The sequence below is a fragment of the Drosophila serrata genome, unplaced genomic scaffold (assembly GCF_035046125.1).
Source record: "Drosophila serrata isolate PLE 108 unplaced genomic scaffold, ASM3504612v1 contig_334, whole genome shotgun sequence".
Lineage (NCBI taxonomy): Eukaryota > Metazoa > Arthropoda > Insecta > Diptera > Drosophilidae > Drosophila > Drosophila serrata.
Genome location: NW_028257232.1, coordinates 1,345,445 through 1,370,517, shown reverse-complemented (window position 1 = coordinate 1,370,517; position 25,073 = coordinate 1,345,445). Strand labels below are relative to the sequence as shown.

At 39.8% G+C, this 25,073-nt stretch overlaps 3 protein-coding genes and 1 long non-coding RNA gene across 7 annotated transcripts; 1 reads left to right on the top strand and 3 right to left on the bottom strand.

Annotated features, from left to right (window-relative positions):
- Ntan1 (N-terminal amidohydrolase 1) lies at window positions 1–22,032 on the bottom strand. Of its 4 annotated transcripts, none has more exons than XM_020945611.2 (7): window positions 21,844–22,032; window positions 1,599–1,931; window positions 1,334–1,516; window positions 1,046–1,254; window positions 816–977; window positions 613–726; window positions 1–301 (listed from the first exon to the last, which is right to left on the bottom strand). In XM_020945611.2, exons 2-7 carry the CDS (start codon window positions 1,849–1,851, stop codon window positions 290–292), a joined length of 933 nt encoding a protein of 310 aa, XP_020801270.1. In that variant the 5' UTR covers window positions 1,852–1,931; window positions 21,844–22,032; the 3' UTR covers window positions 1–289. The 4 variants fall into 4 exon arrangements, with proteins under 4 accessions (XP_020801270.1, XP_086693914.1, XP_086693916.1 ...); XM_086837788.1 differs by lacking the exon at window positions 21,844–22,032 and adding an exon at window positions 15,154–15,488; XM_086837790.1 differs by lacking the exon at window positions 21,844–22,032 and adding an exon at window positions 13,023–13,102.
- Window positions 10,551–11,465, top strand: LOC147642903 (uncharacterized). The gene is made up of 2 exons (XR_015272811.1): window positions 10,551–10,762; window positions 10,833–11,465. It is a non-coding gene; the product is annotated as an uncharacterized LOC147642903 (long non-coding RNA).
- An 835-nt stretch (window positions 22,033–22,867) lies between the features above and the next one.
- Window positions 22,868–24,587, bottom strand: Gint3 (GDI interacting protein 3). The gene is made up of 4 exons (XM_020945619.2): window positions 24,446–24,587; window positions 23,371–24,390; window positions 23,158–23,306; window positions 22,868–23,092 (listed from the first exon to the last, which is right to left on the bottom strand). The coding sequence occupies exons 1-4, from the start codon at window positions 24,500–24,502 to the stop codon at window positions 22,981–22,983; spliced, it is 1,338 nt and encodes a 445-aa protein (XP_020801278.1). The 5' UTR covers window positions 24,503–24,587; the 3' UTR covers window positions 22,868–22,980.
- On the bottom strand, window positions 24,495–25,073 carry LOC110178479 (uncharacterized). Its single transcript, XM_020945620.2, has 2 exons — window positions 24,649–25,073; window positions 24,495–24,589 (listed from the first exon to the last, which is right to left on the bottom strand). Exons 1-2 carry the CDS (start codon window positions 24,932–24,934, stop codon window positions 24,510–24,512), a joined length of 366 nt encoding a protein of 121 aa, XP_020801279.1. The 5' UTR covers window positions 24,935–25,073; the 3' UTR covers window positions 24,495–24,509.

The following is a 25,073-nucleotide window of genomic DNA, read 5'->3' as shown; positions in this document are numbered from 1 at the left end:
TTTGTTTGTGTATGTTTATAGCCAAGCCATTTTTATATATTTTTCTTACACATTTGATTACAGTTTACAGCTTACAGTTAACAGCTAAAATGATTGCATTCGAAATTGTTTCGTTTACACGGATCTATGCGCATCTATTGTATATATTTAGCTAAGAATCAATCAATTTCTTTAAATATTGGAGATTAGGCTTTATTCGTTACTCGTTTTGTTATTTAGTTCGCTCTTCCGCGTTTTCCCGTCCCCGTTCAGATCCATCTATAAGGCTCACCGTCTCCAGCGTCGGAACTTAATTTTGAATCTAATTGAATTTGAATTTCAAAGAGAGATTAGATCGCAATTGCTAAAGCTAAAGGCTACTCGGGCGATAAATACAGCACAGAATAATCCGAATATATATCAATATCAACGACAATTACAATTACAAATTACAAATTACAAAATTACACAATTAAAGACGAATGCCATCAACTCAACGATTAACACTGAAACAAAGGCAAGCGCACAGAAGCAGCATTTGACGGCGGACGACAATTAACACATGCATCTGCGATCTGTTTCAACAGTTTTGCGTAACAACTAAAACACTAAAATTAAGCTTTAATATCTAACCAGCACCCAGCACCCCGTGGCGTCGTCCCGCCGGAAATAGCGCGGCCGATTGTCCCTGAAGACGGTGACGGCGGGGAACTGGTTCTCCTGGATGAACTTGATGGTGGCACGCGTCTGAAAAAAACAGAACAAACCAAATGTAACAGGTTGCTGAGTATCCTCTCCACCCTATCTGCCAGCGGGGGATTCACACGCACACACACCTGGGGCGCGAAATGTGGCGGCTCGACATCGGGACTGGAGGACAGGTGCTGCAGCAGAAACTCATCCGTTTGGGAGAGCCACAGATCGGCGCCACGCAACGGATCATAATTGAAGGGTCCAATACGCAGCATGCCCAGAGAGGAGTCATACACATCCAGGACCTGAAAATGTCATAAACAGCATTAGTTTGATGTTTCCCATGAGGAAACGAAGGCTCTTCCGCACTCACCGATTGCGCTCCCATGAAAATGCGTGCATCACGCAGCTCCCGATCGGGTCCTCGGTCCGGGAAAGTGGCCGGAAAGATCTCCCCAGTCTTGATATTCACGCCCACACCATAGATAATGGGGCAGTTGATTTCGCCGCGCATCATGGTGTTTAGATCACCCACGCAAGCCTGCGTCAGATCGATCTCGAGATGGTGGTTGTGGAATGATTCTGTGAAGCCAAAAACAGAGGGTTATATTATATATTATATTTCCCGCCCTAATCCTTTCCAAATCCCTTCTCAACTCACGCATGATGCTGAAGAAGACCTCCTCGCCGTAGTTATTCACATCCCGATAGCCACCAATCAACTGCAACTCGATGCGACCCTCTGGATAGCCCACGGCCAGTTCCTGGACCCTTGTTACCATGGTGCCCACAGCCTCGTCCACGCCGCTGCCATCAAAGTGGGCCAGAGCCACGGCGCCTGATCCTGTCGCGTGAAGAGAACCAAACCAAAGGTTAATTAGCCAAATGAGCCAAATTTATGGGAAATGGGAAATGGGAAACCTTACCGGAATGCCGGACCACGACGATAATACAGGTGGTGGCATCGTCGGCGCCAATGATGTTGACGTGCTTGTCGTGCGGGGCGGAGGCGGCCCATTCCCGCTGGCCCACGTAGAGCAGACCCACCGGACCCACCGACTTGGCCTGAATGGAGTGCAGCTGCTGGGCGTAGTCTCTGTAGACGGGATGCTGCAGGAACAGGCTGTTGGTGTTCATGGGGCAGTCGTCCTGCAGCACTCCGTTCAGCACGAGCACCATCCTGGCTGTCGTCGCTTCCTTCCAAGGGTTTCGATTTCAATTACGCGTAGATTGTCTTGGGCAAGCCAAGTAGCAGGCAACTGCAAAAAACGAGAGACACGGAATGAGTTAGAATCGAATGGGAGCTGGGATATGTCTACTGCATCGCCTCCTTGGCCAGCACAGAAGCAGCGGCATAAAAATCAATTTACGATGGCCGCAACCGCAGCAACCAACCGCAGCAGATTTGCATGTTTGATAATAATTTCATGCAGTCAGCCGCCGTACGGTCCAAGAAATATGTTTACACCTCGATTCTGATCCCTCCTCCTCCTCCGCTGGCTGACTCGTAAATTTCATTCAGCCCGCAAAATAAAAATGTCAAAACCTGGAGCCCCGGAGGCTGATTCGATTCCCTGTTTCAGTTTAATCCAACAGAGTTAACTCACAATGGATGCCCTGAAATTGGTTCGCACACGGAGAGAACTTTTCTTCATTGGGAGTTCGAAAAAATATAATCTGAACTGGTGACGCTGAATATGTATGTAGTTTAAGCGTTACGCTTCTTATTATTTATTGGTGCTGCTGTGTTTTCTGATATATTCATAAACTAATTAGAAATTTTTATGGGATCGTATCGGAAAAGGATTATAACTAAGCCTAAAATATTCAAATTCTTTGAATCTATATTTTTAAATAACTCAACTCGACTTGGAATTTGATTCTGATCAAGAATATATATGATTTATAGGGTCGGAAATTACTACTTCACCTGTTATTACATAAAAACACATATATTATAGGAACTGCAGATCAATATTTGTTTATATGATCATTTTTTGTGAAAACGGCAGTTTTTGAAATATCATAACAAGGCCAAAAATGCATTAATTTCATTTTGGAAAGCGTTTCTATGCTAGATTTTACCAGAATAATAAATCTGCATACTCAGTATAAAGCTAAACAATTTTTAATTTTTTGCCAATTTTTGACAATATTAACCATGTGAAAAACTCCATAAAAAATTAGAAAAAAATTTAAAAATATTTTGTTCTCCCTAAGAAAGCTAGATCGATTCGTTTTTTAATTCTGATCAAGAATATATATGACTTATGGGGTCGGAAATGGTTCCTTCACTGCTTTTGAAGCTTTTGAGTAAAATTAAAATATCCCGGAAGGATATAGAAATGAAGAAACACGTAACCCCCTAATGGAGCATCAAAGAACTAGCTTTTAGCTCTCCATAGACACAATTGACACAATTTGTTGCTCCAAGCAGAGGCGTTTCCCAGAAGGGGGAACCCAACTGGCGACTCGTGCTTTGTGCTCTGTGAAAATCTAATAAAACAATTAGAAGGCCATCCAAAGGGGTCATCAATTTACGGAGTGATACCCACTACCCTCATATGGTGGCGCTGGGCAATTGAGGCAAACACTTGAAGTCACAGATGTCACACGAAAGTTAATAACCATTAAGTGGCGGCGACAGCGAATTAACCACCAAATGAACAGCAAATTTAATAGAATTTAATAATAATAATAATGGTGAGTGTCGGGCAGGAGGAGTAGCACCCTGTTTTCGAGTGCAGTTGCAATATGCGAGCTGAGTCAGCGTGTGTAATTGAATTATTTACCTACGGATGCTGTCTAGTTTCAATTAAGCGAAATAAAGACAAGCTAAAGTTCAAGTCTGAGCGTAAGAGCCCCTCATAAACATAAACGATTACATGGACAGCAGCAACAGAGGCAGCAGCGGAGAAACTGTCTCGAAAAACAATTGTCAGGGCTAATTTTCGATGCAGAAATCGTTGTCTGCCTTCCAAAAAATAAAAGCAGCCAGAAACTGAGCATTACAAACAAAAGCCAGAAAAGAATCCCAGTCAGGAACAACACTATTAAGTCGGGGAAAACAATGGATTGTGAGGGGAAAAATCAAACAGCAAGCAGAACGTGAAAATCTTGCCCAGCTTGGGATGCTGGAGCAGGAGTAGGAGTAGGAGCAGGAGGACCCAGCTAGGATAGCAATTGTTATGCCAGGTCTTTGGATTTAGATTTGGCTCCAGCTCCAGCTCCAGCTCCGTCGTCGTCTTTTTTGCCTGGAAGCAATTTAGCCGCGATCATGCATGAATCTTGATTAGATATTCAACGAGAAATAATTTGAAAATGATGACAGTTGGCGATAGGCGCGCGCTGCACTCGAAGCCCAAAGGAAGGAAGGATGGATGGTCACAGTGAGAGAAAGGGATTTCTTTTCCTGGAAATAAAACTATGGAAATATACTTCAAATGTGACCCTTTAAAGCATTTTAACTATCTCTATTTTGAAACAAGTTAATTTTACAATAATCAGCATATTAATTATTGATTAATAGTTAAAGTCTTCAGACTATTTTTGCTGTGCATCCTCAACTCTAGCTGAAACTGCAAAGAAAGCAGGAGGCTATGCCCCGAAACGATCTATGTAGGTGAGGCAGGATGACCGAGTTTTCCCCCAAAAAAACTGATTCCTAATCAAAAGACAAAAAAAAAAAAAAAACAGAAAGAGTTCTGTTGACTCTTGGCTGAGCGGGCGGTCTTGCCAGTCAGTACTTCGTGCCCGGTTCAGAGATTCCCTCCACTTGATACTGAGGAAACTGAGGAAACTGAAAAACCTGAATACCAACGAGGAGGAGTCCTCAAAAGCCAAGCTTCTCAATCCCAGTGACCGCGTGATCGATGGCAGGCAGCATCAGCGTCAGTAAAGGAACGCGGCAAACAAGGCCGTCCAGAAAACGTTTCAATTCATTAGGCGGGCGACGAGTCTATTACGCCTGACCAGCCAAGTCTAGATATATATCCAAAGATATATAAGTACTGCAGTACGGAGAACAACTCGTTACGGTTCAGACTTATAACAATCACAAATTATGGGTTGCATGCCCGGGGGGAAAATGATCTTGTAGATTTAACACTGATATTGCCGGGGCCAAAAACAGGTTCCATTTGTCTACTGGCCCGGGCATTCTTGGCCACAATGATTGATGGCAATTTTGACGAGCAGCAGTTGCAGTTGCAGTTGCCACTGACAGCAAACACAACTAAAAGAGCTTCTATTCCTTTGGATTCTTCTCTGGGTAATCAACACCAAGAGTTCTCCTTGTGTCTGTAAGATTCTTTGCCAGCCCTTCTTTACACGACACAAATGTCAACAAAAGCGCGAAACAAATTTTTAAGCCAAAATACGACTAAGGCTAAAAACCAGTTTGGCTGAAATTCCGGGCCAGAATGAAGAAATTGCAGGCGGTAGAGCAGCGTCAGCAGAGCAACATGTGACAGCAGGAGTCAGTGGGTGAGGTATAAGACCTTGATTTACCTCGTAATAGGTTTAGAAAATTACAAAATCGTGATCATTAGGTAGAAGAGCAAGGCTTTCAGGGGATTATTCTAGTTTAAGTCCCTTTCAAAGTGGGTTTTTTAGTTGAATAACTGTTGCTCTTTAATTAGCATTCCATAAGTTCTTCAAATTTCAAATATCCCAATCGCAGAAATATTATCCTAACCAATATACCCCTTCTTATTTGGCCAATACGAGGTACCACAAAACGAGACCTAGGGGGAGGAATCAAAGCGACTTGAATCTGGTCAAAATCTGAGGCTTCAGTGGAAGGCCTTCTTCCGGGTTCGTGATTTTTCCTTTGTCGCTGCTGCTGTTGCAGCAATTGTTGCTGCCGTTGCAGTTGTCATTGTTTTCCACACACACACACCCACACACACATTTCATGGCCAGCATGCGGAAATATTGGTGGAAAATTAATTTCAATCGTTTGTTAATCGAAAGATAACTTTATAAAGGCTGGAGGATCTGCGGGGCACACTGACAATTTAATTTGGCCCAGCTGCAGTGGTTTTTCGTTGCTTTGGCCCTGGTCCAGGATTAGGACCAAGACCAGGTTTTTGCTTTTTTGGCCCAAACGTGACTGCCAATTGACTTCCACACAATTTCGGTTTGGCACGCAAATATCGTGAGGCCGGGCTGGGGGCTACCTTCCGATTCAAGAGCTCTCCCCCAAGGAATGGTCACCAAGGAAGCAAAAAAAACGAAAGTTTACATTGAAGTGGAAGCCGGGCCTCGTGTTCCTCTCTGGCAAACTACAACTTTCTGGGATGCCAAAAAATCCGCCAAAAGACCGACCGAATTGAAGTTGACATTTCTGGCCATGTTTTTCGTCGTGTCTGTAGGTTTTTTTTGCCTTTCTTCCTCTCTTATATATCGCGGAAGATGCCAATACTTGTATGGAAACTAGCTTGGCCAAAGTCTATTGACTGAGAATTGCTGAATAGCTCTAATTAGAATTGCTGTTGGTCGTGCTCCCCGTGGTTCAATGTCTTCACTTCGTCGGGCAATTCAATTGGAAATCTATAATTCCATTCCAGATAATGATTAATGATGATAGGTTCATTATACGCGTACTGTCATCGCCGTCATTCAATTAGAAATGCAGGGACAGGGAAATAACTATGCCAGAGTTGATCATTCAATTATAGTTATGGCAAGGAGTGTCAGGTATTGAGAGCTATAAAAATATATGGGAAACATCATCGATATATCTCTATTTGAAGAATTTATAAATAGTTTTTCATGTTCCCCAATGTTAATACAAAGTTCAAAGCAAATATGAGAATGTTTACTTCGAATAAGCAAAGTTTGAATACTTTTTCAGTTTCAATAGATCATAACTACGCCAAAAATGCATTAATTTTATTTCGGAAAGCTGTTCTGTGCTAGTTTTTATAGGGCTAACAAATCTGCATATTCAGTTTAAACATTTTTTGAATTTCAATTTTTGTCAAATTTTTAAAATTTTACTAATGTAAAATTTTAGCTAAAAAAATTATAAAAATATTAAAAAAAATTAATTTCACCCGGATATAGCTAGATCGATTAGGCTGTTCGTGCTGATCAAGAATATATAAGGTTTATAGGGTCGGAAATGACTCCTTCACTTTTTGTAGTCTTCTGACCGAAATTATAATACCCTGCATGGTTCTGAAATGCTAAACGTCAAACGTAGTATGAAAAGTTCAAATCAATGCAAATTACACGTTATTCCTTTCTAGGTTTTGTGAAAAACTTTTAAAAACTGAATAAATTATAAAATTTATAGCGAAATAAAAGAATTAGCTAAGTAATTAATGCACTACATGTTGCAAAAATAGCATAATAAATAGAAAAACATTAGATACTATCAGAGTAATATCTCAGGATAAGACACTACTTATCAAATCTAAGATACTATCCAGCAGTAAATGATTTTAATATTCAGCATAAATCAGTTAATTTATACAAAATAAAATATAATTTAAGCTCTCAGAATGTAACACATCTTTGCATTCAATTAGCAACTTAAAAGGGATTATCCAAATTCCATTATATAAATTAGGGGATTTATAGAAGAGCTGGAGAGTAATAATAGCACTCCAAATTCAATATTCTTCCCAGTAATTCCTGCTTTTCACTTCTTTAATGGGTTTAATTTGCATGTAATTTAGGGAATTAATATCCAAAAGAGAAGAATCTTCAGGAAATTAATAATAAACCTATAGAATAATCTCTCGTTGTACAACACTCCCCAAGTGATTTGAATTCACAGGATAAATCACCTATTTAGTGCCATTTTCATTGCACAATTTCCCAGAGCCTCGACTCTCTAACTGACCAAAAAGGAAATCCATTTTCACACAGCGCAAAGAAGCCCAAAGTTGGTTAAATTCTCACTAAGTCTCTTGTCCCATTACTAAGTTAGGATCGTCTTTTGTGGGCTGCCTGCCGTGGCAGTTGCCTCTGCCGTTTGTTGCTGTCGTGTAGTATCTGCTAAGTTGCCGCTGTCTCTGTACTGTATTTTTGTGGAAAACACTCCTCCTCCTTCTTATCCAACCCATTCCCAGCCAACCAGCTGCTGCTCCTACTGTTGTTTTTCCCTTATTTTATTTTTATGGCTGCTTATGCAAATGCAAATGCGACTGCGACTCGGACTCGGAACCGCGGAGTGTGCGTAAACGTTTGCGCCTTTTGTTCACATTGAGTTGGTTGTGACTGTGACTGTGGCTGTGGCTGGGGTCTGTCGTCGTCGTCTTGTCCAGTAATTAGCATAGCACACACACAGTACACACACTTTCCCCTCTCCCCCGAAAGTTGCATGTAGATGTTGCTGCTGGACGGCTGACAACGGCGGCACTTTGTTTGTCCTCGTCAAATATATGCCCCTTACGAGTCGGTTTGCATTAGCCAAAACCGAAAACCAAAGTCTGAATCTCGGATCTACACACTAACTAAGTTAAACCCGTTTGACTTTTATGGGCCTTTATGCGCTTTTAGCCAACCGAATCAGTTGCCTTGATTTACTGTGCAGTTTCGCAGAAAATTACTGCAACGACGAGTGTCTATGAGAAGAGGTGACAGGGATTTTATAAAATATTCCTTTTATACTACCTAAAATTCTTAAATTATTTAGCCACTTGCTGATAAATAATATAATTATTTGAATTTCGAAACGTTATCGTGAGAGAGGAATTTACAAAGTTATAGGTTTATTAACTTCTAGAGTCGCATTAAAAAAAAAGTGATAAAGAAAAGTAATATTTTTAAGACTCTCAAAACGTTGAAAGCATTAAAAACCAAAGCTAATTTCATTTTACACTTTTACTAATTACCAATTAAGCAATCGCTGAGCCCAAAGTAAAGAATCTGGCCAAGTAATCCTGCAAAATTCCTAACAAGGATTGTCTACTCCAGTTGCGTTTTGTTTTTCCCTTGTCTGATGAGCCGCCAGCGTAGAATATTTGCTAGTGCAATTGGACATGTTTTCCGTGGGCTCATTTCGGTTCTTTTTTATGGCCAAAACAGAGAAAACAGAGACTCCAAGACACACAACAACTGCAGCAGCAGCAGCAGCGAGGAACGACAAAAATCCACAGCAGTCGACTGGCATTTACAACATGCCATACAACGTGGTAATGGTAATGGCAGACCAACTGCTGCACTGCACCGCAGAAATACACTGAGAAAAAATATATACTAGATTTTGACAAGGAGTTGCTCTTGAAAGATCTGTCTAGGTAAATTTTTACCATATTTTAATAGGTAAACAAGGCAATTTCAGACCCATTATGAAAAACATTATAAAGTATTCATAATTTTTTGTATTTAAAAAGCATTTTATGCCACTTTGTTATAAAATATTTTACAATGGATAATTAATGGAGAAGATAAAGGGTGCTATAAAGCTACAATCAAAATTCATTGTAGTAAGTAAATAATACAATACAATCCAAACCAGAAAGGAAAATATCTTCGGGATGCCTGTAGTATGCAATTGAATTATAGTACAGAATCCGAAATCGATTTAAAGCTATAAAGTATTGCAATTTTAATATAACAATTTTTTCAACAAATCAAAATTTTAAAAACCTCATAGCGAAGCCAAACGACGATTAATTTTAATTCGGAAAACAGTCCTATGTTAGTTTTTATTAGATTAATAAATCTGCATACTTAGTTTAAATTTTACCCAATATTATTTACCCCAATTTTACCCAATATAACATTTCTAAAATATAAAAAATTTTGAAAAAAAAAATTAAATTTTTGTCGGACATAGCCAGATTGATTAACCTGTCAATGCTGATCAAGAATAGGGCCGAATAGGTTCCTTCTTTGCGTTTCAAGCTTCTGACTAAAATATTATACCATTCTTGGAGCATACATTTCTTATATTTTTATATGACAATTTATTCAAGAAATCAATTTTAAAAAACACATAAATAATCCAAAAATGCATTAATTTTAATTCGGACAGCTGTGCTAGTTTTATTTGGGTTAACAAATCTGCATATTCAGTTTTAAAAGTTTACAAATTTCAATTTTTGTCAAATTTTAAAACCTTTATTAATGTAAAATTTGGCCTAAAAAAGTTATAAAAATTTTGAAAAAAATAAATTTCTTCCGGACATAGCTAGATCGACTCGGCTGTTCGTGCTTATCAAGAATATATAGGGTTTATAGGGTCGGAAATGACTCCTTCACCAATTATCACATAAAAAGTGTCCCTTATAGGAACTATAGATCAATATTTTTATAAATCAATATTTTGTGAAAATCACTGTTTTTCAAATATCATAACTAGGCCAAAAATGCATTAATTTTAAATCGGAAAGCTGTCCCATGCTAGTTTTTATAAGGTTAACAAATCTGCATATGCGTTTAAAAAGTAAAAAAATTCAAAATTTTATACATATTTGACAATTTTAAAATTATAAAATTTTGGAAAAAATAAAATTAAAATTTCGTTTTTACCAAATGGCTAGATCGATTCGCCTGTTGATGCTGATCAAGAATATATATGATTTATAGGGTCGGAAATGACTCCTTCACAGCGTTTTAAGCTTCTGACTAGAATTATAATACCTTGCAAGGTTATAAATATATGATCTACTTTGTGGAGTTTCAAGGGAGAACTTTAAATATCTATACTAATGGTTTTAATAATTGGTATGCAAATATAAAGATTTCTTTTAAGGTCATTCAGAATTATATAATCTTAAAACAACAATATATCCTACAACAAATATATCCTACAAGATCTTGAACAATGGCTAACATATAAAATAATATAATAATAATAAATTAATAAAAATATACTTTAATTTTGGTATACTAATTAAATATTTACATTTTCTTTGTAGCACTTGATTCTTGCGGCTTTATTTTTACATTGAGATCATGGAGGTCAAATACTAGCAGATATTTCGACTGTAATATGATATACTCTTCCGTAGCTTTTATATGGATTGGATTATATATGGATTCGCTAATAATATGAATTGGAGTATAGAAGAAATCCCCTTTTTCTTTATCCCAACTTAATATGGATTTAAGCTTTTAAAAATTACAACTTGTAAGAACACGCTATGACCAAAGCTAATATATTTAATACCTTTCAATAAAGTATCTTATTTTTTTCTCAGTGCACTGCACCATTGTGGCGGCATGTCTTGGAATACCAAATTTTATAGCGGTACACTGCTAAATATTTTGCAGCAACAGGCAACAACACAGGGACAGAGACAGAGAGAGGCACCAGTAACAACCACAAAAAAATAACTGACTACGTGCGGGGGCGGAGGTTTGTTTTTATAGCCGCCCAGCCAGCCGCCCAATCGGCCCTCCCCCTTCGCTTGGAATACATATATACACTATATAGTCATGTATATATATGTGGATGTATGTAGCACCACCGGTTTGATCTTGGGCATTCATTCCGCATGCGGCACTATAATTTATAACAACTGCTGAAGGCGCTCCGCCGAATGTGCGACTTTGCAACTTGCGACTCTCGCAGCTCCAACTCTGTGGATTCTTCTCTTTTTGCAGAGTTCCAGTCTTGCAGCCTTCCAGCCTTCCAGCCTTCCAGTCTCCCAGTCTCCGAGTCTTTTCAGTTTCTTTTATTTCCTCCCCCTGACCGGCGTACGCGATGCGTTCATCCTTTGTGGCCAGAAATTGTAGTGCATTGTTTGGCATTACCCTGGGGTATAACCCTTTTTTAGAACGGGTATCTTTTGACTTTTAATAAAAATAAATTATTTAAATTTGTGTTTAAATCATTGATAAAGAGATTTAGATTGATAATAGATTTAATAAGCGGTAAGTAAAAGTATTATCTTGTGAACGCTTTAAATCGGTAAGATAAATTCCTTCACTAAAACTGCCTCTGAATGGGTTTCCTTTCTCCCTATTTATTTAATTTAATTGATAAATATAATTATTTTTTAATTATTCCCCATGTAATAGCACTTTCTAGGGTATTCAACTATCAGTATAGCCCTGCTCAGCCTCAATTCTGTGGAGTGGCAGGCACGCCTCTATCTGCAATGTGCGATCTATTGCGACGGGCGCTTTCCTTTGAGCGGAGCAACTTGGAGCAACTGCGATGACTGCGCGGAGCCTGGCTGGGATTGCCTGGGATTGGATGGTCGGATAGGAGGATAGTAGGGTCTTTGCCTCCTGGTATGGAGCCAGGAGGGAGCATCTAATGGCCCCAAACGGACGCAGCTCCATTTCAACCGAGATTGATAGCAGTTGACGTTCGGCTTGGTTTCCTTTTCAAAAGGATTTTGAAAGAAACGAGCAGGCAGCAGCCTTTGTGATACGGCCAGGTGAAATATATATATATATATTTCTGATCTGAATAGATATTCTTTCTTTCAACGCTGCCCCTGGACAGTGTGTGTGTGTGTCTCTTTTATTTTCCGGCATGATTTATAGGAAGCGATTGCGCATTTTGCAAATTACGATGTCTCGGGAGCTCTCTCGGGGATTTACCTCGATGCCTGCCTCCTGCCCGGGAATTATTAATCCCTGAATGCAGGCGATGGCAACAACAATAACATCATCATCATCATCTTCATGGATGGAGACTGCTAGCTGCTCCTGCCCCTCAGTTGATTGAATCTTTTATGTGTGGATTTAGGAGCCATCAGCAGACGTAGCCAGAGTTGAAATTAAATATTTATTAAATCGACAGTACACACACACACACACTGTAGCACTATAGCGTATAAATCAGCTTAAAAACTATTCAATGAATATTCCAATCAATAGACACAAAATATCCCAAAAGGGGAGGCGCTGCTGGTTACTGAAGCTTTAGAAAATCTCTGACCCCTGGACCAAGGACCAAGGAGGAAATTAAAATGTTCACCAAATGATGGACAAGTCTGGCTTAGTTAGATTAGTGGAAATTGTAAATTCACCCAAGAGAATATAAATATATATAAAAATAAAGTATGAGTTTACTAAGATCATTTAAATATATATTTCTAGGGAACTACAGCAGTAAAAATACCTTCACATGCTTTTCTCACATTTAAATTCCTTCCTAAAAATATAGATACTTTTCTTCAAGTGATAAAATCTCTTCTAAAGACATTCCCCCTTTTTGTTGGTGCAACCTTTCAACTTCCTGTCGAGAATCTATTGCAGCAATTATGTCCTTTTCTTGCAAGGACCTGCGTGACGAGTGACCAAGCGACCAAGAGACCGACCAGCAGACAAGGATGCCGGTCCAAGGAGTCGAGGTCCCTTGCCCCCAAGTCATTGTCCTCGGGTTACACTGACCAATTTCGAAACGCAAAAGGTACAAATTGAGCTGCACTCACCAGGCATCTGGCAGCTGCCAAAAGGGGTTATGGGTTTTGCAGTTCGACTTGGAGTTCAAATTAGTTTAATTAATTCAGCATCGACATCGGCATCGGCATCCGAGTGAAGGCTGTAAACAAGCCGCCTTTGACAGTTTACTCGAAAGAGGTGTACAGGCACTTGTCGTCAGTTGTCAGCTGAGACTCAGGGAGGGAAAACCCCGAAATCACACAGAAAACTGAAAACTAAAAGAACTTTAACCCTTGACCCTTGGCTGAGCGGAAGAAGCAGCCCCTCGAGTGCCTTCAATTAGCGCTTTGGACACAGATATTAGTTGGAAAAACAGTTACTCCAATTTTTAATGGCAGCTTTTTAGTTATTTTTTTAGCCTTTTGTAACAGGGAGATAGAGAGAGAGTTTGGTGTTGGCACATCTAAAACTTGTACTACATCTTCGGAGTCTGTGTCGGCTGTCATAAAAAAGATCTTCGAAGGAAAAACTAATTACACAAGTCGTAAACATTTAACAAACCACAAAAGGCAAAGCCAAATGAGAAGGGGGACTGACTCACGCCTTATAGTATATACATATATTTAGCTATATGTTTATATAGGAGAATAATCAATGTTTTGATTAGATTAGATTTCTGGGAAACCAAAATATTGTAATCAGCTTTCAGCTTTAAAATTATTACTAGTCAATTGTAATATTCCCAAAATATTCCAAGAGAATTTCCTGAAGTTTAGTTTATGTAAATTAGCAATTTGGGGTTATTTTTGATTACTATTCTTTGGAAATAGAAATCTATTATAAAACAATATTTTTATTCATTCCTCCTTTCATCTATTAGCTTAAAAGTTTTAGTTACGTTTTTCCTCTACCATCTATGAAGATGGGCCAAGCCACAATTATTTTTAGACCGGCTAATATTGATCATCCAGCCGGGTCTTGATTGATCGCCAGGGATTGCAAAGCCACAGAAGACTGACTCCAGCACAGACCATGATCATCGATTGCAGTGGAAGTGGAGGATAGAGGATCGAGGATCGCAAATCGCAGATCGCAGATCGATCCATTGGCCGGCGAAATAAATTGTTGCTACACGTATAAGACATCGTGTAGGACAAGTTAAGACAACGATCTGCTCGCCTCTGCAGCTTCAGCTTCAGCCGCAGTCAGAGCCAGACTCTGGCTCTTTTTGGCCAAGAGATCCGCATCACGTGGCGTTGGGCTCACCGCAGGATCGCCGGCAGATCCGAAGACCTTCTCCTTTGGCGTGGACACTATTGCGCAGTGTGTCTATATCATTAATTAATTTAATCACTCGAACATGATTCCGCTGTGCGCCTGTTCGCTGCCAGTTGTTCTCACAAAAGTTATTAATTTTCCGAGGAAAAGGCGGGGAAAACCCGGCGGAAAAACTAAGATAAGCGTTCGCTCACTTACACTTACTGCCTCTCTCTCTCTCTCTCTCTCTCCATCTCTATCTCTATCTCTGAATGGAACAGTACACACAATATAGATCTCTGATGCATATTGCTGAATAATCAGCGTCGCCGGCTTATCAGCTTCTTCTAGCAGCTCCCATCCCATCCCATCCTATACGATCCCATCCGATTCGATCCTCGGGCAGCATCCCATAAATATTAACGATCTTCGGGCGTTGCGAGATAAGAGATCATTTTATTTTGGTGACTGTCACGAGTGTAAAGTCGGGGAATTCGAATCTGGACAAACGAATGGACGCCAGAGATAGATTCCACTCACTTTCATTGGGTTTACAAAGGGTTTGTCTCTGGAATAGTCAGGGATTTGAGGTTCTGACTTTCCCGAGGAGTTATGTGATGAACATAATGAAAATGTACAGGTCTTATATTTTGCAGAATTTCGTATTTTGCAATAATGATCAACAATTTTCAAACAATTCTAGGCGAGGTAATAGAACAGTATTATTAACAGAGACTCGAGTTTCAATTCCAAATTAAAGCTCAGGAACGGAGGTTCTATAAGATATTTTATAGGGTTTTCTTTGTGATCCTTAAAAAGAACCTGAGGGTAATATTTTCTAGAATCTTCTGTAATCTTAACTCCACTGTCATATCAACGATATATCTTATGTGTTTTTATGGGATTAATATAACCAAAACTTACATAGATCTTTAATTTCTCACTGCACTTTTTGGATTGTTTAAATCTATAGGAATATATAGAGGGATTTTCCTTTGGAATTGTTATTTTTCACTGTGCTCACTAGACTTCTACTTAGCCGTCGGCAAATGTTATTTTTAATAATTTTTTTTGCAACTCTTTCTGCTTTGAAAGATTAATAATATTTGGGTTGTCTCCACTTTTTGTTAAGGGATTTCCTTTAAGAGGGACAATTGCGAGTGCACTGGAATTTCCGCGGGATGACGAGACGCGCTCAACTTCGTTCGCCTACCAAACCGGAATGAGTCTCAAAAAGCAACTGAGCTCCAAGTCGGTTTCCAGTCGAAGTGGAAGTGTAAGTGGAATGGCGAATAGACGGGCAAAGCCACAAGGTTCACAGTGGGCAGAGGAATTGATTCAGCAGATGAATTTAACATAAGTTTTAAAATAATTTTAATACCTACAATGTGACTCTTTAATTTATTTAAAAATGTTTTTTAATACATATATTTTCCGTTCAAAATATACGAATTGAAAATGTTGATATTGCATTGTTTTTTCTTTTCAAAGCTCGAACACTAAATATTATAATATGCAGCATATTATTAAATTCCCACTTTTCAAGCAACTTATCCCACTGTGCCCTGAGAATAAAAGAGCAGCGCCAGCGCCAGTGCCTTTGGGACAGTTTCCATTTGAGCCTGCGTTGGGCAGAAAGGGAGCGCATGCTTGATGCCGGCAACCTAATTGGACCCCTCGTAGAGTCTCGCTCAGATCCCCAGCTTTATAGAGAGAGAGCTCCAAGTCTCTCACTCTCTCTTGGAGCCTCTCTCCCTCTCTGTCCCTCTCTGAGCAACCTGGTGCGAACGGGACGGCGGCTGAAGCAACACGTGTTCTTATCAGTTGAGTGAGAGCTTACCTCGAGTAGTTGAGTCTGATAGGAATTGAGTGGAGTGTATTCGATTTAAGTTTAATTTCATTAGATGCAGGTCCACTGTCTCTCAGTCATCGTGTGTATGAGTGTGGCTTGTGGTCACTCTGTCGGTTGGGGTTGCATCGCCTTGGCTCCTCTAATTGGTCAGTGTTCAGTGGCCAGCAGCGGTTTATGTACAAATAACAAATAAATGCATTGGGAAATCGCCCCTATCTTTGCTCGATAAATAACAAAAGTAACATAAAAAGGGTATTTTTTAGGGGAAATTAATAGTTGGAGTGAGGGTTAAAGAACTTTTGAAATATTGAAATATGTTCTGGGTTTCAGTTGTTGTTAAAACTTAATAGAATCTGTTAAATTTGAAATATGAAAGTTTAATCTAAGATATTTTTATATCTTAACTATTACATGCTTTTAAAAAATAAACATTGCAGAAGAGAACCTTTGGAAGTTTTATTTTAAGGTTATTTGTTTAAGTTCTGGAGTTCTGAAGTTATTAATTTTATAATAATATCATATTTAATCAACATTATTTAAAAAATCATAGAACCCTTGGTCTACATTCAGTTATATTTTAAACCGTACAAAAACCGCTCATTTTCGTAGGTTCTGGTTAAGGCCTAATTGAAGGTTAAAGTTAATTAAAACCTATACCGTATGAAAGCTAATATTTTAAGGAACCTAAAAATATCTATATTTCATAAATGAAAATCCTGCTCCAAGTCAAAAACCTTTTAACATTTAAAACACATTTTTGAACTTCTTTAAACTACAGTTAGTTCCAAGTTTAAGGGTTTGCTAAAGATTAATTCAACTTCTATGATTATCTAAATACTACTAAATACTAAATAATTGGTATTTAATACATTAAAATCATGCTTAAAGCCCCGACAAGATTTATGCCTCAAGGCAGACAGACAGCAATTAGCGTTTGACTAACTCATGACAGACTGACATTTAAAGAAATCGTATATCTTAAAAAAACAGAAACAGAAAACTTGACATTAACAGACAGACCCCTCAGGTATTTCCTAACCTCTAATATAGAATTTATAATATAATAATATATCATATATACTTTAGAAGAGATTCTATCACATTTCCTGTTAACCAGAAACTGGGACATCAATGCAATACCTTTACCACATATCCCTAATCACTCTTGTCACTTCCTGTGTCCTCAAACATTTTCCCCAAAATTGCAACCCCACTTGACCAGTTTTTTGGCCAACTTCATCGGAGGAAGAAATAAGCACTAAAAGCCATTACGCACCGCTGTGAGATTGTAATCTAAGCCCTCGTTATTGGAGCAGGCAGAGCAGAGGGATTTAATTAGACAAATGTCCCACAATTTGTAATGTCATTTTTCTCAGCAGTTGCGGAAAATCCGAATGTAAAACTTTTCGGTGTTGAAAATGCAAAAGGTGAGTGCCAAGATGAAGAGCTGGGCGGCGTGGAGGGGGAGGCAGAGCTAACACCCCGAAGTAAGGAGGAAATATGTCTAATTTTGCACCATGTGGACAGTGGTCATTATTTTTGGCCAGCGAGATGGTAATATGGGAGGGCGGACGGTGGGGCTTACAGAAATCTTTGGCAAGCCAGCATTACACCTCGTCCTCTTTCTCTTGCTCACCGTTTACTCTTTACACGGGAAGAAATTTGATATATCAAAAGGGTTTTATAACTCAATGAAATAAGATCTGGTTTTGTAAGATGCTACGATGCTTTTAAAGGCAACTTTGAGTCTAAAACCAATAAAAGAAGTTCCCGAAACTCAAGAAATTTAATCTTAAATCATAGAAACACCTATTGATACATTTTCTTATAATAATTTTAAAATTTACCAACTTTGATGCGTAATTTCTCCGCGTGCTTATGTGTGTGAAACCGCATGCGGTCCCCTCGACAAAAAATGAGATTTGCTGACCGGTGGTCATTAAAGCACATTTACAATGAGCCAAGCCATGTTGGCTTGTGGCTAACATGGTCTTAGCCACAGCCGCCGCCCCTCGGCCACCTCCTGGCCAACGAAGTTTCCCCACAAAACGGCCAGAGACAAGCGATCAAATCGATGCCGAAATTAATTTATCTTTGGCACTCTTTGGCTACCAAAATTTGACAAATTGCAAATGTATTTGGAATTGACTGCAAGTTGTTAGATCAAGCTTCTCTCGAAGTGGAAGTGGAGGCGGAGGTTGGCAGGGGGCATCGCTATAAATCGAACAAGCTAAATCCTGATACTTGATTAAATTTACATTCGACTTTTGCAATAACTTGGCATTTTAATTATGTTGTTTAATCGCAAAAGAAGGGGATTTTTTTGGGTAAGAGGAAAACCAGCAAGATGAAAATATTGGTAGTAAGTAAGGTTTTATTAATCAGGATTTTGGGAAATTATTTACTATATTTAATCGCAGTAAATAATCTCTTAATATTTATTCTATTTGTTATTCACAGTTTGTGTTAACTGCTCTTGGCATAAGGGAGACCCCTTTAATTAGTCATTTGAAGCTGTGAACTTTGTAAGATTTCCCTGGCAATTGTGCAATGCTAAGGTCTGGAGTAAACTCAATCTTCATATAGGAGGGAGCAGCATCCTCCTCCTATCCCTCGATCTTCTCCAGCTTCATAACTCACCCAGTTGATTGCACTAATTGGCAATGAGCGTGACGATCGACAACGAGACTGATGAGGGATTGGGAAAAAGGGGAAACCGAAGCTGGATGAGACAAGCTTTTCATTCATAAAAAAACACACATTCGCTGAGTGGACCGGAAGTTCTTATTTGATTGCAAATTGTGATAGGTTCCAAGAAAAAGTGTAAACAAGAGCTTATCAATAATGTTTCAGGATCATTATATGAAAATACTTGAAGAAGTTGAGAGAAAAAGTGTTGTCAAGAGCTTGTGACTATAAATTAAGTACAAAATAAAGATCTTTCTGATTAATGATAATAAATGGTATAATTTAAAGTCTTTCTTTGAACGATATGTCTTATATTGTATACATAGATAGAGTATCTTTTATTTCAGCTCTTTCTTAATCAATTCTCTGCCCAAGTTCACTAGTGTTAATTAAAGCAAAAGCAAAAAAAAACCCTTAATTATTGTTATTCGTTTGTCACAGGGGAAGTATTTCCGCCTAGAGGGAACATACACACAGCTGCTCCCGTAGAGGAATCCGTCCCATTGCCAAAGGGGATCACATTTCCGTGGCCAAGATCAGAGTTCAAATGCAGGCAGAAATATGTAAATGTAAATGCAGGGCGCTTACCTCTGCCTCGACCGCACCGCGTGGAGCGATAAAAACAAATCGAAAAGGTAAACCACTGCTAACCGATTTCCACTTCAATTTCGAGGCTGGGTCATAAACTTGCCAGCATATTATTGGCGTTGGTGAGCAGTTCTGTAAGGGAATGGGTCACGAGCCCGGCTAAGGCTAAGGCTAAATGCTTGTTAAAGGGCGGACTGGCAAATTGTGTGGCAACCACAGAAACAAATCAACCTGAAGAGGAGCTCCAGAGCAGCTCCATCCCAGCAAATTGGCAAATTCGATTTGCAATTTTTGTTGTGAGAAGGAGGAGGAATGAGAAGCCTTGGCTGCCGCTGCTGCTGCTGCTGGGTTGAGCAAACAATTTAGAATGAAGTGCAATCGGGAGTCAGAAAAGTTGATTTGCAATTTCATGGCAGCGCCAATTTGCACCTCATCATCATCATTATTATTATTCCGGCAGAGATCGTTCTCGGCTCTCTCTCTGTACTCCGGGTGATGATCTTTCAATCGTTCAATCAGCCAACTCCACCCCTGGCGAGGCACGTGCAGGTTGCAACCTGCAACCCGTAACCCGTAACCCGTAACCCGTAATCGGAGGAGCAGGGTAAGGATGATCACCTCCTCGGGTTGTCCCACATATTTCTCGCTATCTCTCCCGACAGAAACAAACTATTCGTATCATTTTTGGAATTTCACCGCAGCTGGCTGCAGCAAAAACAACCAGGAAGTCTTCTGATGCTGATGCTGCTGCGGCTGCTGCTGCAGTCTCCTGCAACAAGTCGCCGCAGCAATGAGAAAAATTTCGCTAGATAAATAATGCATATCTCACGCACTAGCTTCGCGGACCAAAGTTGAACTAAGGCTCATTTTTACACTGAGGGGAAAAATTAGTACAAAGAATATTAAGAATTTTATTCACAAGCTTAAAATGGTAAAAAACCAAGGACTTGGGAACTTCAGCTAACAAATTCTGATAAAGATCGTTCTAAATCGTTCTTCTAAATACAAAATATTCATATAAAATCTTGTAGTTCATGAAATATCTCAACTGTAAGATTGTAAGTATTTTGGGAACATTTAGTAGGATTACATCCATAATTTCAATAAGTTTTAAGCTAAATTTAAAATAAATACCCTTGTTCCCAAATATTTGCTCTCTCTGCATGGCAAAGCTGCTGCTTTTGGCCATTTAATGAAGGCCTAGATCCGATGCCTTGGCCATAATAAGCAATGGCCCAGGCCAACAATGAAATCTTCGGCTCCACAGCCCAGGCCAATTTATGCGATGGCTTAAAGTCTGGCTTTTCCGGCTGCGCTCTTTTCTTCAGCTTTTCAGGCTGGCTTTTGTGCGCTGCCTCCCTTCTCGTAGCTGCGTGTTTCGATTTGGCGCGATTGCTTGCTTGGTTTAATTTAAGCCCTGAGCGCTCCGCCGCCGAAAAGATTCATTAATGTTTGATTTTAGGTGCTTTTTTCTATTTACTTATTTTCCCAAGATCAAGCGAGATTTACGCCAAATTGCCCGGTGCCCGGAGCCAGGCACCTCCTTCTTTGCCTCTATCTCAATTTCCTTTGACTGCTTTTCTATTGCTTTCCTATAGCTTTTCTTTCTTACATTATTTTTTTTATTTCACGGGTCTCTGATGCCGCCTTGATAGGCACTCTTAAATTGGTTCATTAAATGCAACTGTTTGTTTTTCAAAGAGGAATTAAACAAAATGAGGAATAGACATTTTCGATACCGTTCCCAATTTCCAACTCTTAAATTAGAGAACAGATCAGTAAGATCTTTACTTCAGCAGATATTTGCTCGCATTTCATACAAACTCATTACATTTTTAATATCATTATAATAGGTTTAAGTACGGCTTTAATGGTACCTAGCCATTATTGTCTAAAATTTCGATAATATACCAACTGAACTTTAAAACAATCAAAGCTTTCGATAAGCAACCATCGAGTATAAATCGACTAATCGATTTGAAATTAAATCAATTCCAGAACACATGCTTCATGTTCCAGATCAAACGGGAAGAAATACTTCCAGCCGGCTTTCCAAGCCCTTTAATATGAGACACCCTATTTATCCCAATGATCTTGCCTTGTTAATTAGCTTCTTAAAACATTAACAAATGTGGTACCCACATATGACTGCTCAACAGAAAAAATAATAATTCGATAATGACCAGTAACGGGACCGCGGGGGGAGGGGGAAATAACTGGAACCCTTACAATGTGCAACTCGTCGTCGCCCACGCGATGGAATGACCCCCCAAAAAGCAACAAATATATTCATTCCCCAGCAAGCAGAACCCCTTGCGCGCTTATTAATAACATTATTTATGGCCTCTGACCACCTTCCCCGACCCCAAAACTGCCGCGTAACCTAATTTATTAAACATTTGTTAAAACGCCAATTGGCCGACCGCCCTTTTTGTTATTGTTTGTAAATGCTAAAGAATAATGATGGAAAACACGTGTTTACTTACATTTACATAGCACCAAATGGTTCCGCAGCGTTCACTCTTCTTCACTTGTCACAGTTTACGTTTTAAGCTCATTTTTTTAATATTTTTTCGGCTAATTTTTACTTGCTAGCTGCAAACTAAATATTTTTGTTGTTTATTTTTGCACGAAGTGTGACCGTTGGTTCAGAGGAGCAAAAATACCACAAAAAATTCGGCAAGGTGCGAAACATACTAAACAGCTGTTGGCATGGCACAGTGGGATGAAGGGAAGAAAACTAAGGCTAATATTAAATTTGTTTTCTTCCTTTTTAATCGTTTTTTTAAGTATATTCCCATTGAAATGAGTTAAAGAATACATTTTGCATTCAAATAATACAGTTCTAAACGTCTTATAAAGGTTGGGAAGCTTTTTTACACATCAAAGTAATTGTCACTGAACAAATGCAGCCAAATTGTATACTTTTGCAGTTGGATTTTTAAAAATCGTCAATTTTGATCAAATAAAAAGAAAATTAAGCAAAATATATATTATATTAAATATTTGTACATATGATATGAATTATTTAAGTTATTCATATCTCAGTTAATATAAAAATATATTGAAAACCAAATGAATCAATGTCAAATGTAACATGTTTTTCCACCATTTTCCGATCAATGCTATGTCAGCTATATAATATAGACCTCCGATCTGGCCCGTTCCGATATATAAGCTAATAAATATAAAAATATGACCTTTTGCAAAATTTCATTCAGATTGCTTTAAAACTGAGGGAGTAATTTGCGTAGAAACGGACAGAGGGCCAAACGAATATGGCTATATCTGATGCTGATCAAGAATATATATACTTTTTAAGGCCGAATATGACTTCTCTACCTGCGATGCAAGCTTCTGACAAAATTTTTATACCCTGAGGTGTTAGATAAGATTATTTTCAACTACATTAATTGAATATAGCCTTTTAAATTAATATAACACTGAAATATGTACTAAAACATTACCTTTACAATAAAACTATTCTTTAACATAACATTTCAATCTAAATTTTTGTGTAAAGTGCGTTATATTTGATTTTGAATAATAGATTTGAAAGTAATAAATAACAACAGCTGGGGTAAAATATAAATAAAGTTACAAGTGCCGCTGGATTAATACTCCTACATGGCCTGTACCAACATCAGAAGTTCTTCTTTTAAATAATTAAGATCGGCCTGGGCAGCAGAAGCCACTCCGTTTGCGCTAAACAGCAAAAGGGAGTTTGGAATGAGTCTGTAAAAGATTTAAATAAGTTAAAAAAGTTTTCGTTTCAACTAAATTATATTTCAAATACTTACTTGCAGTCGTAAAGGGTCTTCTCTAGGTCTTCCTCGCCCAGCTTGCCCTCGCTGGTGGCCACCAGGCTGAAGTCGAGGCTCTCGTCGGCCAAACATGATTGCACGAACTCAAACACGTCTGCGATTTTCTCGTAAACGTTGAAAGTGCCCTGAAAATGATTCACGTGTTTACACAAGTTTTCTCTTAATTTCATCATTTGGTTAAAAGCTTACTTGTATGAAGAGTCCGTTGGGGAACTTAACCCTGACCAAGGCGTAACGATACATGCGCAGATTGCGCTGCTCCTCTCGATCCCGCATGGCTTTGGTCCTCAGCATTTGGGCCTGGGCGATGGCGTCCGAGCGCAGCTGTTGCTCCTTCTTAATCTCCTCGGGTGAAAGGCGATAGAACTCATCGGGCAGGACAACCCTCCGAGCCTGCGATGGCAGGAGAACCTTTATATTCCTGTCGAGCTCCAGGGGAATTGTCTCCGAGTTCTTTAACGCTTCCACCAGGGTGGGCAAGTCGAGATCCTCTTCGGTTTGCTCTCTGGTCCACAGCAGATACGGCTCTCCGTCTATCTCGACCTCGCTGAAGCCAGCTGCCTGAAGGACATCAAGTGCGCCCTCCACATGTCGCACCTTTTCGCTGAAGATCCTGTTCGACATGCGTATCTTGCAGAACTTCTCCTCGGTGGGACTGTTGATGAGGTTCTCCAGATACCGAATGAGCGTCGCAATGCACTCGTCCGCCTTCTCCTTCACATTACAATTGTGAATGATTAGGCAGGCGGTGAGACCTCGATCTCCCTCCAGCTGCTGGTACAGGAACTCCTTGATCTTGGCCTTCCACACGGCTTTAGGTAGAACCTCTTCGCTGATCATGGGGCAACGGAAGAAGACTCCCTCGCAGGCCAGGTTCCGATTATCGCCGCCGGAAGCACTGGTGTTGGAGGCAGAGGCCTCCGCACTTGCCTGCTGCTCCTCCTTCTGGCGGCGCTCGGCCTCCAGTTCTCGCTTGGCCTGAGCCTTTACCGCCGACAACGAGGTGTTGAAATCCCGCGAGGTTTTCTTGTCAATACGAGCCAGTGCCGCATTGGCCGCCTTCCTGGCCTCTTGGCTTATCTCATTACGGTTGGGTGGAACATAGGCTTCGTACTTCTTGCGGGAACCAGAGCCGGAAGGAGCTGCATGTTCCTGCTTGGGGGCATTCAGCTTGTGACCCTCGCCCATGCCGCTGCCGGTCAGCTTGAGCTGGAAGGCAATGACTTGTATTTAAAGGGTCAGTATTGATTAGGTAAAAACTCACCTTAAAGGCCGCTGCCTCCTCCTTCTTGCGGCTGAAGAACTTCTTGATCTTGGACATGGTTGGCTTAAATGCGTGGCGAGTGTTCCTTGGGCAACTTTAACTTGGCCACCGACAATTTAAGCTCTTCGATTTCCTTGAGAGTGCCTGCAGTAAAGATATTATTTATCGTCGTACAAAGTTAAGTCGCATTTTTCGCCTCATACTTGGCCTGACAAACTTCTCCGTGATGACCTGGCCGTAGACAGACCACGAATAGCCGATGAGGACGCAAGTGCCGAGCAGCAAAACGAGCAGAACCTTTAGTAGCGTTGCCTGCAGATCCGTGAAGGCAATGGGACCGTTCTGCCAGCTAAAATCACCCGTCAAGGACTCGAATTTGCCTCGCAGCCCGACAGCAGCCTGTAGTGCAACGCCAGCAAAGAGCTCCACACGTTCGGCGATCGTCTGCAGGGTTGTGTTGAGGGACTCCAGGTTCAGGTTGAAACTCATTTGCCTGGCGGATGACGCTGAAGTGATGGTTTAAACGTATTTTCTTGCTTTTCTTTGTTTATATCTGCTGCATATCTTCTCCTGATATATTTTTTATTTTTTTGTTGTAGTGTGACCGAAAAAGCATAGAAGTATCGAT

Coding starts and splice junctions, on each gene's coding strand:
- Gint3 (XM_020945619.2), bottom strand. CDS start 24,502: ATGTCCAAGATCAAGAAGTTCTTCAGCCGCAAGAAGGAGGAGGCAGCG. Junction 23,307..23,370: donor CCAACGGACTCTTCATACAA/GTAAGCTTTTAA, acceptor AATCATTTTCAG/GGCACTTTCAACGTTTACGA. Junction 23,093..23,157: donor AAGACCCTTTACGACTGCAA/GTAAGTATTTGA, acceptor AATCTTTTACAG/ACTCATTCCAAACTCCCTTT.
- LOC110178479 (XM_020945620.2), bottom strand. CDS start 24,934: ATGAGTTTCAACCTGAACCTGGAGTCCCTCAACACAACCCTGCAGACG. Junction 24,590..24,648: donor GGAGAAGTTTGTCAGGCCAA/GTATGAGGCGAA, acceptor TCTTTACTGCAG/GCACTCTCAAGGAAATCGAA.
- Ntan1 (XM_020945611.2), bottom strand. CDS start 1,851: ATGGTGCTCGTGCTGAACGGAGTGCTGCAGGACGACTGCCCCATGAAC. Junction 1,517..1,598: donor CGTCGTGGTCCGGCATTCCG/GTAAGGTTTCCC, acceptor TTCACGCGACAG/GATCAGGCGCCGTGGCTCTG. Junction 978..1,045: donor TTTTCATGGGAGCGCAATCG/GTGAGTGCGGAA, acceptor TGACATTTTCAG/GTCCTGGATGTGTATGACTC.